Raw genomic sequence first — 11977 nt, forward strand, 5'->3', positions numbered from 1 at the left:
TGGACCCTCATACATCTTCCAGGCGCCTAAAACTCCCAATTTCCACTACTACAGAAAAAAAGCCGCCCCTAATCTCCATCAAGGGCGCTATTTCCCACCAAAAAGCAGACGAGAAAAAAAATATAAATCGTTTCGCCATGACAACAAAAAAGAAGAAAAAAAAGACCTATAAGTAAACAGCCGGTGTGCATACCTAGTTTACATGTGAAGTGGGCAATAAGAATAAAAAGTAAAGGAAGAGCGAGAGCACGCGGCGACGCGCATCGTTTTGGGGTATATATTAGACGCAGGGAAACAAAGAGAAAACAGAAATGTAGACAGGAAGAAGTGGGTAAGCCAAGTGCCTCATCACCTCTTGGGAGGCGCGGCAAAGGTGGTCTGGATTTCCCAGGTCTCTGCAGGGCTCGTCGGGGTTCTAGGCGACTTCCGCGTGATGAAGCTGTACCGCGAGGTCTTGTACGACACGGGCGGCGGCAGCATGTTCATGTCCAGGTTCAGCTTGATGGACGGCTGTCGCCTCGGCTCGTGCCGCGTGTAGCTGTTTACCAAAGGACTGGAGGGGCTGGCGGAAACGGGGCTGGCGGAAACGGGGCTGGTGAAGGCGCTGCCCGCTGGGGTTGTGAAGGTGTTGCCCGTCTGAGGGGTGGCGAGCATTCCGTGTTCTGCGGGGACGTAGGGCTGGACGGCGGGCAGCAGGCCGGTTGTACTCCGTGCCGACAGGGCCGACATTGGCGACTTGATGTCAGATGGGCTGTAATACACGGCCTTGGGGGACGTGTAAGCATGCGGTGGTAGCGAGGGGAGGTCGGTAGTGATCTGAGGCAGCGCGACCGTCGCGATTCCACCCTGCTTGGCAAAGCCCGCCTTCTCGTTGTGGCTGAACTGGAAGGTAGACTCTTGTTGCGGGTAGGCGGGGGCGTGAGTGATGTCCTGGAAAGCGGTTTCGGGGTCATGTGCTTTCCAGACGGACGACCGCCGGCCAAGATCTCCTGGCTGTTGCGACTGGAACACAGCATCTATCATGTCGCTGTGAGGCATTTCCTCGGTGATGGGCGAGGCCATATGTGTTTGGCACTTGAAGGACAAAGAAGACCGGTGGCGGAAGCGGTTGTAAAAGTCGGCTTCGGAACTCATACGGGCACGTTTGTTCTTCCGCCTGCGGCAGCAAATAAAAACGCACCCCGCCATGATCAGAACAAGAGCCACGCCGGCAACGACGAGGCCGACAATGACGGTGGTCGACAGGCCCGAGCCGCTGTCCGCAGATTTGAGAGTCAAGGGATCAACGACGGTGATGAGGTCGTGGGTGAAGACAGTGCCGCTCAGGCCGAGAAGTTTGCCGGGGGCAGGCTGCTGCTGGCAGCCAGCTTCTAGAGCTACAACATCTAGAGTCATTGAGTTAGTTGATGAAGGGGCTCATGCCGAGAGACGCATCTCCTTACAGTTGGCCAGGTAGTCGGTGCTGCCGTCGGCAGTAACACAGGCCCCGCACTTTTCAAAATTGCCCGTGACCTTGGCTTCGCCGTCGCCAGCAGAGCAGTACGAAAACGAATCCAGGTTGTTTGGCTTGACGAGACCGTATTGCATGCTGTCTTGCAAAGGGCCGCAGGCCGTCGAGGTGCTGCATGGAGTTGATCCCAGGCCGGTTGCGTTGGGGTATCCAAAGATGCAATAGGCAACGCTATATCTCATGTTGTCTGGTTCCGCAGGGTTAGCCGGCCTAGCCCATAAACAGCAGAGTGCCTGGGATGCATCTTACAGAGAAACCAGCCCTGGTCCGTCTCGCCGCCCTTGGAGAAGGTGCTTGTCTGGAGGCACGTCATACACGTCTGCCACTTGGTGCCTGTGGCGCTTTTGGCGAGGGCACCATCCTGGCAGACGATGTCCGAGTTCTTTGTGTTTGAGGCGGTGGGGTCCGACTGGTCGAGGTCGGGCTGGTCCATACACACCGATGAACATGGCGAGTTTGGTGTTACTTGGAGGGCGAGAGCGAGGGGTGATGTTACGAGAAGGGTAAGGAGAGTGAGCATCTTGGCGGTGGTTGATGTTTGAGGTGCCATGTTGCCGGTGTGTAGTTATTATTATGTCAAGGACCGTTATGTCGATAGAGAGATGGATTTCAAACACAAGAGAGAATAAAAGGAACCCGGGACCAGCCAAAGGGTATTCGGATAGTGGTAATGTTCGATTAGAGGGCGAGGTGTGTAGAGGAGACACCAGGTCACGCGGAAAGAGCCAAGGCCAGAGATAGGAAAGCAGGTCAGGGGACAACGAAGTCAACGCCGCCCTGCCGCGTCTTGGTGGAGAAGAGAAGAGAAACGAAGGAAAGAAGCCGAAGCAACTAAGAATGGCAAAGGAAAGATGATGGACGAGAATGCCGATGTTGGACTCGGCAGAAGAGGGGGAAAGCCAGAGGTACATGTAAGTTTCCTCTGGGCCCGCGTCACACAACATAGAGAGCGGACTCGAGCACGGTGCCGCACGGACTCGTTGAGTGGTAAGCTCTTGGGGCGGCCAATCTCGTGCCGCCCATCTCGACAGTATTTCCCGATGCAGCTGCATACGGCTCTATCGACTATCGAAGCGGTAGGGAGAACCCGCAGTAAAGGTTGGCCACTGAGCCAAGTCGATTGCCGGCCTGAGTGGTGTGCTAGAGTGTGATGCGCCGCACCATGACTGCCAGGGACAAGGGGGACCCAAGGGGGACCACCACCAGGAGGTGACGGTCGAGAGCCAAGCCCGCCCGCATTGGGGGTAGGTTGCCATTGCGGAGGAGCTTGTGCTGGATCCGGACGGCGTGTCAATCACGAATGTGCTGCTGCCGCTGGCCATGGACGAGAGAACGACGCTGGGGTGGGGGAGGCGCCAATCAAGATTACGCCCACGGTCGACTTTCTCGCCATCCCACCGGGACATGCCGTGCAGGAATCTCAACATCGACTCAGTCTCGTCAAGTCACCAGGCACGCTGCTTCTCGCGGCTCTGTCAAAGGCTCTGTCAAGGGCTCGGAGCAGTTCAGCAAAATGATTTTGAGGTAGTTGCTAAATAAAAGGATACAGCCCCGACCTGAATGCGGCTAAGAGAGAAAAGGTCAGCTCAACTTGTCTGTCGTCTGTCGTCTGTCAGTCGATCTGAGGCTCGTGGTGGCATGTTCTAGCTAGCGCGACGGGCAGTAGTGGGCCGACGGGGAAGAGAGATCTGTCGTTGCAAGCAACTGCACCGCACCGATCACGACCGGACCGCCGTTGAACGGCGTCTGGTGAGCGCTTGGGCGGGCACGGCACCCCACAACCGCTAAGGCAATTGGCGAATGCGGCTATTGCTTCTCAATCAGGTCTTTCCCAGTGAACTCACCTTGTTTGACCTTGCAGTGGAACCGCACAGTATTGTAAGTACAGACAGAGAGATAGACGATTGCAGCAGCTGTCCGACCAAAGAGGAAGCCAATCCAGCCGAGGCCGGGCTCACAGAGAGGCCCGTTAGTTCTCTCTTCTGCCTTCATACGCGGACAAGAGAGTCCCAGCAGCTTGGGTAGAGCGCTGCTTGCTGGCCCATGCTCATGCTCTGCAACCCGCAGGCTGGCCTCCGCAGCGTTTAGGGGACAAAACAAGACGGCGGTTTTCGGTTTTCTTATTTCGCGGAGCCAAAGTCGCTGAATGGTCGGCGGCCGAGTGGTGTTTCCTTGGGCGGGCGCTTACATGCAAGCCAGACGCAGCTGCCTAGGCCGGGAGTGGCATGGTCGCCCCCGCGCTGATTGGCCGGCCCTCTTATTACCTACCGGCTTGGGACTGACGATGTGCAGCCATTCGTAGCTTCCATTCGTAGCTTCCCAGCCAAGTCCAGGTCCAGTTTAGGTCAGCGAGCCCTTTAACGGAATACACTCTCTCTCTTAGTACTTACCCGCTGAGGCGCTGCAGTCTCTGATGAATTGAGCAGCGGCCCAGCGCCTAAAAGCCAAGGGAGCGATGGCACGCTGTGGGAAAAGAAGCTTCCGGAACTTGCCATGCCCAGCCCTGCCCAGGCACGGGACACACGGCTGCAGCAGTGTGTGGTGGTGGTAACCTGGAAGTTGGTTTCAACGATTCCTTCGGTGATGGCGAAAACCCTCACCACAGGCCCTGCGATGCTCAACAAGAGGCTGTGTAACGCGGCGGCGACGAGGCCTCTGTCGAGTCATGTATTGCGCTCACGGCGCTGTTGGCTCTCTCAAGCGCGGAGGCAGGTAGGCAGGTGGGTAGGTAGGTAAGGAGGTGGTGATGCAAACATGCCTACGCCCATCTCGTCGCTTCCATTCTCTCGCTAAGCCAGCAAAGGCTATACTCTCTCTATTCAGATCAAGTACCTCAGGCACGTACAGTATCTCACAGCTTGCAAAGTGCAGAGCGGCGCAAATCCCCATACCTACGCCGCAACACATAAATAGCATAGCCCTTATCTCAACGGCAGGAACCAGCGGCGTAGAAGTCCCGCCACCGCAAGTTCCCGTTTGAGAAGGAGAGAGAGTTAAATCCTTCCTAAAACCCCAATGGAACTCCCGCTTTCTCGCTGCTCCTTCCGGTCGTTAGCTCCCCCGATTGGTGTGGTGTTGTAGTGTGCAGCAACTACAACACTCGTTTGGCGGGCAAGATTGGGGGCCGACTTTGACAACAACCCAAACTAGAACAACACCCACACAAGGAGGTCTAGACAGCAACAAAGCTACCTCAAAAGAAAGCAGATACATGCGCGGCAGCTCTTTTACGCCGTGGAGTCGCATGACGAGGTCAGAATTTTACGCGACCTTGTCCGCGCGGACGAGACTTGCCTTGATCGAGTTGCCAGATGCTGTTGGTTTGCACTTGCAGGTGGTTCTGTTCTATTCTAGCCTCAGACGCACATATCCAATATTACAGCCCCCACCTCATTATTCTTTTGATATGTCTGCTTGTGGTATGGATAATCCGAAGAAGGGCGGTCCCGGTTTCTTGGGGAAACAAGAAGCTTGTATGTAGCAGAATCCTTCAATGGGAATAATAGGCAAGAGACCAACCATGCGAAAGAATAAGAGATACGATATTGGGTTTGGACGCGGCGTGGATGATGGGTGACCTCAGGCGCGTAGCTTTCATGGCCGATACCAGGGTTCATCCAGACCAGCAATAACTGAGGGTCGCCAGATGCGGCCAATACTCCGTGCACACACCACACGGGCTCGCTTGCTTGCTTGCAAAATGGCTAGCCCAAAGACAGGAGGCCTAGCGTTGTTGGCTTCTTCCGACTTATAGCACTAGAAGGGAGGGCCATCACAGAGCCGGCCGCCTCGGGGTAGCTGTGGTAGCTGTGGTAGCTAAGCTAAAGTTCAGTCAGGAGCCCCCCCTGGCAGGTGAAAACACTGCATGAAACCGTGAATGAGTGTGATGGTTTTGTGTTCTGCTACAGTTGTAGGGTCTTTGTATCTGCCTACAAAGTCTGTTAAGACTCTTCGGAACGCGAGGGAGAGAGATTGGGTGATTGGGCGGGTACCAGGAGAAAATGAAAGACGAACAAAAAAGAAGACCAAATCAACCCAGTGTTCATCGGATAGATACACGTAAGGGCTGGCAAAAAGAAATGCAGTGACAAGAGTGGGATTCGAACCCACGCCCTTTCGGACCACGGGATCAGTTGATGGCGAGGGGGCAGGAACCCCTCGGAATCGTGAATTAAGGGATGAATTCCTTAACGTGGCGCCTTAGACCGCTCGGCCATCTTGCCCTGAGGTGTGTTGCTCGTTGACTGATTGTGGTCAGTCGGTGCGACTTTGATGGAGAATTGTACCTGGTGCGCGCCTATAAGGAGGGACAGACCACAAACCCTAGGACCCAGAGTGGATCTCAGAGAAAAAAAATATTAAAAGAAAAAAGGGTGGCCTTGGTCAACGGAACCCACTACATGTGCAGGCATAGCCGTTTCTTTTCGACGGGGGCATGGCACGAGGAGGAGGTATTTTTTTAATAGGCAAAGTTCGAATTATGTCTCTTGAAAATACATGTACTGTCGATTATTTACTAATTATTTACCGCACACTGTGCCATACACGCCAGTCGAGTGACCGACTGCCATAGAACCCCTGAGCAAAGTCTTTCAACCGTGACAACATATCCGGCCACTGCTACAAATAGTCGCGGGAAACCAGAGTCCGGGAGGACACGCGCACTGTCGACCCGCTGACGGAAAAGGGGGCGCCGAACAGGCAGCGGCCCTGGGGGCAGTTGGCGTGGAAGACCAGCGAGCCAGCCGCATCGCCGATGGTGCTGGTAGCGCCGCCTGGGGCCGTCAAGTTGTAGTCGCCCGTGGCGACCAAGGGCGTGCCGCTCTTGGTGTAAGGGCCGGCGACGGCCGAGGCGGTGGCGTAGTTAATACTGTACCCAGGTGTGTCCCAACAGTGGTTACTATAGAAGAGCACATAGGTGCCATCGCTGGAGCGCGCGAGGTTGGGCGCCTCGACCAGCGGGCCGTCCTGGGTCGTCGACCGGTCGAGAATGCGCACGGGGTCGCCGGCGGCCGTGACGCCGTCGTCCGCGGACACCTCCTGCAGCATGATGGGCGTCGCCACGTACGGCTCGACGCCGTTGTTGCACGACCCGCCGTGGCCCAGCGCGTTGCCGTCGACCTTGTACACGACGTAGCGCCGGCCCGTCGCCGCGTCGACGAAGCCGGCCGGGTCGATGGCGCCGCCCTGGCTGACGGGGCAGGCCAGCGGCGTCGGCGCCGCCGTGTACGGCCCTAGCGGCGCCGACGACGTGGCGGTCCCGACGCAGTGCAGCGCGCTGTTGTTGCCCAGCTCGCCCGAGTAGTACATGATGTACAGCCCCGTCGCCACCAGGCTCACGTCGGGCGCCCACGAGTTGCGCCCCGTGGTCCACGCCCCCGTGTCCGGCAGCATGTCCTGGTCCACGTACGTCCACGGGCCGCCCGGCGCATCCGCCCGCGCCGCCTGTATATTCTTGCCGCCGCTGGTCGTCGCGAACGAGTACCACGTCCCGTCCGAGTCCTGCATGAGGCTTGGGTCGGGAAAGTCGTGCTTCATCAGCGCCGTCTTCTCTCCGCTTGCTATTGCCAAGCTCAAGGCCAGAGCCCCCAGAACCAACTCCCCCAGAACCAAGTTCTGTGACAGGGTTGGGAAGAGCCGCATGATGTCTTTTCTCTCCCGTGCAGCACCCGTCAGTCTTCCCTCAGACAGCGTAGTTTGCATGAAATAAAAAGGGGCACCACTAAACTGGACCTACCTGAGTGAGTCCAGGCAAGAACCCGCTGGCCAGGCAGTTCTTCACCCACCGCTTCCAGAGAGTCCCGAGGCCCAACTCAGATCAAGCCAAGGCGAATGCGACTGGCAACGGATATTTTGAGAGGCGTAATATAAAAACAAGCCGAGACAGGAATGCCTCGGAGCAGTCTCGGACATAGAGACGATCGCAGGCAGGATGGATCAAGATGAACAAGTCTTGGAGTGTTTGCCCCCTCTCAAGAGAATCCTATAAAGCGTGTGTCTATGTTATGTATGCCTGTCTACCTGCGACCAAGCACAACCACGCAGTCGGCGGGACGACAGCAAGAATCGAAAGATAGAGAGATAGAGTGACAGAGTGAACAGAGTGACAGTGAGAGAAGGAAAGAAGAAGAAGAAGATCAGAAGGGGGCACAGTTAACAGCACAGCAGCCCATCGGCCGCCGCCTCGGAACCTAGGTACATACATACCTCAGCTTCGTCATGGCTGAAAAGTGAAAACCCACCTGACCAAGTTTGGTAATTCAATACGCTCCTAGCCAATAGCTGCTGAAGGATTCGAGGGGAAACAATTGTTAGTGAGAGGGGCAAGCTCCAAGTTATCTTTGGTTGGCTAGCCTCTGGTAAAGAAGTGGGCTTTTTGACAAGGTAAAGTTTTAGCAATACCGAAGTTTGGCTCCCTGAAGGCGGGGCTTGACATCACGCGACAGAGCCGCATGAACAAGTACATACATACCTTACCGAGCATGGTCGGGTGTGGTGTTGTGCGGCAGTAGCGACGCCGCGCGATGCGCGCGCTCTGGCAAAGCCCGTGACCGACGTGGGAAAAAAGGAAGAAAAAAATAATAAAAGGCGTTGGAAGTTAATTTCTTATGATGGCATGGGGCGCGGAAATGTCAGAATACCCACTTTCTCAAACCTTCTTTCCAAGGTCTCATAGCGAGACCGCCTGCCCGTCCGTCCGCCACGGGACGAGAGCAGACCGACCAAAGCGATAGAAGTATACATGGATCTCTTCTCTTTCCGACCACGAGAGAAAGAGACGAATTGCAAGATCCCCGAGGAGCGCAAGCCTTGCCTTGCTCGGTGGCATGGCATGGGCATTTTAGAGTTTGGTTAGAAAGGTAAAGAATTGAGACAAGGTTGCGAAGTGTTTGCCGCTCCGAAGACAACATGATAATAATACTGCTGCCGCTGGCGATTAGTTATAGTCAGAGATATAATGCCTGCTCGCTTTGCTCTGGCTGAACTTGTCGGCGCATAATACATGCCCATACTGCCCAAAATGGAAGGAACGGTGGTTGTAGTTGCTCACTTCACCCAGCATGGAAAGCGCATTGCATAAAAGCCAGTCACCCAGCCAGCTGTGACTTCCCCAAAAACAGATATTTATCGCCATCATGGAACCTCCGCACTTTTGGGGGCTGTTCTTGTTTCGTTTCATGGATATCACATTATGCTATGACTGCGTGCCACAATAACACCCGATTTTACAACCTACCAGATACAAACCCGCCTTTCAATCTGACGCACACGCTTGCAAGGGAACTTGCACATACGCACACAGGCCAGCAAGACTTGGGAGACAAAGTGCTTGCTTGGACGTGAAGCTACGGGCTAGACGGATGCACCTCTCGGGACAATCTAAAACTACCTTACCTTGCTAATCTTGCCCTTATAGTCAGCCACCCTCCTCAACGTAATGTGTCTGTCTGTCTGCCAGATGGATACCAAAAAAAAAAAAGAAAGGAAACAAGTGAAAGACAGGTTTTGGACTAGAATAGACCTGGTCATACACACGTACACACAGAGAGGAAGCGAAGCATGCCTCGACCTCACCTCGCCTCCTGTGCATACCGATCCAGACAGCCAGCTTATTACCTACGCCAAGATACACAGCACAAACACACAACTCCCAGCCTCCGAGAAGCACGCTCACTCACCCACTCACTCAAATAATAGGTAATCCCATATGCAAGTCGCCGCTCCAACTCCGGCAACGGAGAGGCAGTCTCTTTTCCATCTCGAGACTGATCCGAGCGAAAAGCGGCAGACACTTACCTACCTACATACCTAAATATGATATACCTAGCAACTACCTTGCTTACGAAGTAATGCCGAAGGGGAAAAAGAAAGCACGGCATGCCAAGGCCGTGTGGGATTCCGCCATGGCCGTGCTGATGATCAGGGCCGTGCCGTGAGCCAACTGCAGTGAGCTAGTCTGCAGCGCCATAGCACAGATAGAGAAAGAACCACACACACAAAGCAGACCATGTCTTGTCATCAAATCCAACAGAGACATCTCCTTCTGGCTAGGGAAGTATGTACGAATACTACGTCCATCCATACACATACACACACACACACACACACACACACACACTTAAACACACTTGCCAAACCATAAAACAGAAGAGTGCCTCATTTGCATTTCAATACGCCCAGCCAAGCCCATGCGTAACGCCGTTTTCCCCGCCAGAAAAAAACGCCCGTTGCAGTCCAACCTCTCGGAGACACAAGAGGAAAGCCCCGATAACCGAAAAAAACAAAAACACTAGAAATAGAGAGGAGAGAGACGGAACAAGAATGGAATACAAAACGTCATTCTTCATGTCTCTCAATCACTGTCATCGTTATCAGCCTTCCCACCCATCGACGCCCGCTTGGCCTTCTTCTCCTTCTTGAGACGCTTGCGCTCGGCCTTCTCCTCCGCCGTCTCGCCGTCGTGCTTCTTCCGCTTCTTGTCGTTCTCCTCTGCCGCCTTGGCAGGAGACGGCTGTGCTACCTTCTCCGCTGCCTTTTCAGGCACAGCGGGCGTGGCGGGCGCAGCCGCCGCCGCAGCGTCCGTAGTCTCGGGAAGCGGGTTGTAGTCCTTGTATTCCTTGGTCCATTTTGCAGGAGTGGCGTCGTTGGGCCGTCCAAACTTGTCCAGCTTTCCGTCCGCCTTCATCTTCTTCTTCTCCAGGGCAACGGGACCAAGCCCCCACCTGCGGGGATAGAGGTCACGCTCCATGATACACCGCTTAACCTTTGCAACGGTGCCGTGATCGCAAGTAGCCATCCTGTGACAGAGTTAGTTAATGAGCTGCAAAACTCGCAGCACGGGGTAGAAACATACTCAGCAGGTCCCATTTGGGCAATGGCGATAGCGATGGCCTCACCCTTAGTTGTCGTAAGAACAACCTACAAGTTTTGTCAGTAATGTGTCCGTTTGAGAGCCAGTGCCTCAACAGTAAAGGGACATACCTCGTCATGAAGCTGGATATTAGGGTCGTATCGGAGAAGCCCAGGCAACATCAGCTTGGCTCCGTAGCACACAGCATTCACCGCAGAATCTTTAACAATAATCCGGGGATAGGTGACTAGAAGAGTTTCCAGGGGCTGGATAACTCTGCGGAGGGCCGACTCATCGCCTCCGTTGTCGTACCGCCACTGGGCATCCAGAACATCGTGCAGAGTGACAAGGTTGCCGTCGGTCTCGGACATCACACCACTTCGGACACGGCGGAGCTCTTGCATGTGGGCTCCGACACCGAGCAGGAGACCAAGATGGACGCAGAGCGTCCGGATGTAAGTTCCGGCCTCGCAGGAGACCCAAAAGACAGCCAAGTGCCGCTCATTGTCGAACTCAATGGGCTTGCTCTTGTAGATGGAGCGAATGCGGAGCTGTCGCTTGACAGCAGAGATGAGGGGCGGGCGCTGGAACAGGGCACCCCCAAGGGTCTCGAGAGCCTGAACAAATGCCGTCTCGCCGCCGGGGATGGTGTCGTGGAAACGGATGCAGCACACGTACTCCTTGCCTGCACCTTGCTGGGCCTTTACCAGACGTGTTGCGCGGTCAACGCAGACGACTGAATCCAGGTCAGCAACGGTCCAAACCCCGTCTACTGGGACATCAATGGGGCAACATACTGAGGCAGCCTGTAACCTTGGGATCGAGAGTACCCGAGTGGCCTGTCTTTTCGACACTGTGTATTGAGAAAGAGGATCCATCAGTCCTGCTGCTCTAGAGCGTAGAAAAGGGGCGACAGAATTCTCAATGGGGGGGAAGCCATACCGAAGCATGCGCTTGACCCACGCGACGACCTCGTGGGAAGAAGGGTTCGACGGCTTGTCCTATATCATTCAATGCCAAAGAGTCAGCCATGCGCCCTATTTCGAGCGATCGACGGGGACGCGAGGAAAGGCGAGCAGATAAGAAAGAGTACGAACCAAGTTGATCACACCGCTCGACACATAGGACTTGATGTCCCGCTTCAGCGGCGCGCAGCCGGCGGGAATCGGAGTGTACTTTGAAGAACGGATGCTGAGCGATGAGAAATTCTTTAAGAGCAGCGGCCAGTCCGATGTATCAACCTCAGGCGTGACGGCCTCGGGCTTCACGACAAAGTCGGCCATTTTTTTTCTTCTTTCGTGTGCTCGATCGCTTTCCAGATATTAGATCCTGGGGTGGGACTGGGATTGAAGCTTTGGGAGGTTTCTAGGATCGAAGCAGGTGCAAGACACGGCAAGGAGCGACGGAGGCAACGCGTGCGACGTTCTTTGTTTTCGCGAGGGTCCTTCTCGCGATTTGTGTGCCTTGTGTTTTTTTCTTCGCCTTCTCGAAGGTAAAAAAGGCGTTGTTCGAAAAAAAAAAATAAGCTCTCCCGAAATTTTTGCGGATCGAAAGGGCAGTGTGGGGTAAGGCCTGATAAGTCAAAGTGGGGCTGGCTAACCTATTGTGGAGAGCTC

At 54.9% G+C, this 11977-nt stretch overlaps 3 protein-coding genes and 1 non-coding gene across 4 annotated transcripts; all 4 read right to left on the reverse strand.

Moving 5' to 3' along the window:
- Nucleotides 1-348: 348 nt before the first annotated feature.
- B0T26DRAFT_638519 (uncharacterized protein) lies at nt 349-2060 on the reverse strand (the record flags this gene model as incomplete). The annotated part of the gene is made up of 4 exons (XM_060437044.1): nt 349-930; nt 1012-1385; nt 1443-1697; nt 1760-2060. 4 exons carry the CDS (start codon nt 2058-2060, stop codon nt 349-351), a joined length of 1512 nt encoding a protein of 503 aa, XP_060301061.1.
- Nucleotides 2061-5595: 3535 nt separating this feature from the next.
- On the reverse strand, nt 5596-5733 carry B0T26DRAFT_t70. Its single transcript has one exon. It is a non-coding gene; the product is annotated as a tRNA-Leu (tRNA).
- A 297-nt stretch (nt 5734-6030) lies between these two features.
- Nucleotides 6031-7213, reverse strand: B0T26DRAFT_738642 (glycosyl hydrolase family 43 protein; the record flags this gene model as incomplete). Its single annotated transcript, XM_060443612.1, has 3 exons — nt 6031-6088; nt 6210-7071; nt 7180-7213. The coding sequence occupies 3 exons, from the start codon at nt 7211-7213 to the stop codon at nt 6031-6033; spliced, it is 954 nt and encodes a 317-aa protein (XP_060301062.1).
- Nucleotides 7214-9541: 2328 nt separating this feature from the next.
- On the reverse strand, nt 9542-11931 carry B0T26DRAFT_697223 (centromere/microtubule binding protein CBF5). The gene is made up of 6 exons (XM_060441384.1): nt 11459-11931; nt 11304-11362; nt 11159-11214; nt 10493-11097; nt 10365-10429; nt 9542-10308 (listed from the first exon to the last, which is right to left on the reverse strand). Exons 1-6 carry the CDS (start codon nt 11642-11644, stop codon nt 9864-9866), a joined length of 1416 nt encoding a protein of 471 aa, XP_060301063.1. The 5' UTR covers nt 11645-11931; the 3' UTR covers nt 9542-9863.
- Between the last annotated feature and the right edge of the window lie 46 nt (nt 11932-11977).

This window comes from Lasiosphaeria miniovina, assembly GCF_030549165.1.
Source record: "Lasiosphaeria miniovina strain SMH2392-1A chromosome Unknown B0T26scaffold_2, whole genome shotgun sequence".
Classification (NCBI taxonomy): Eukaryota; Fungi; Ascomycota; class Sordariomycetes; order Sordariales; family Lasiosphaeriaceae; genus Lasiosphaeria; species Lasiosphaeria miniovina.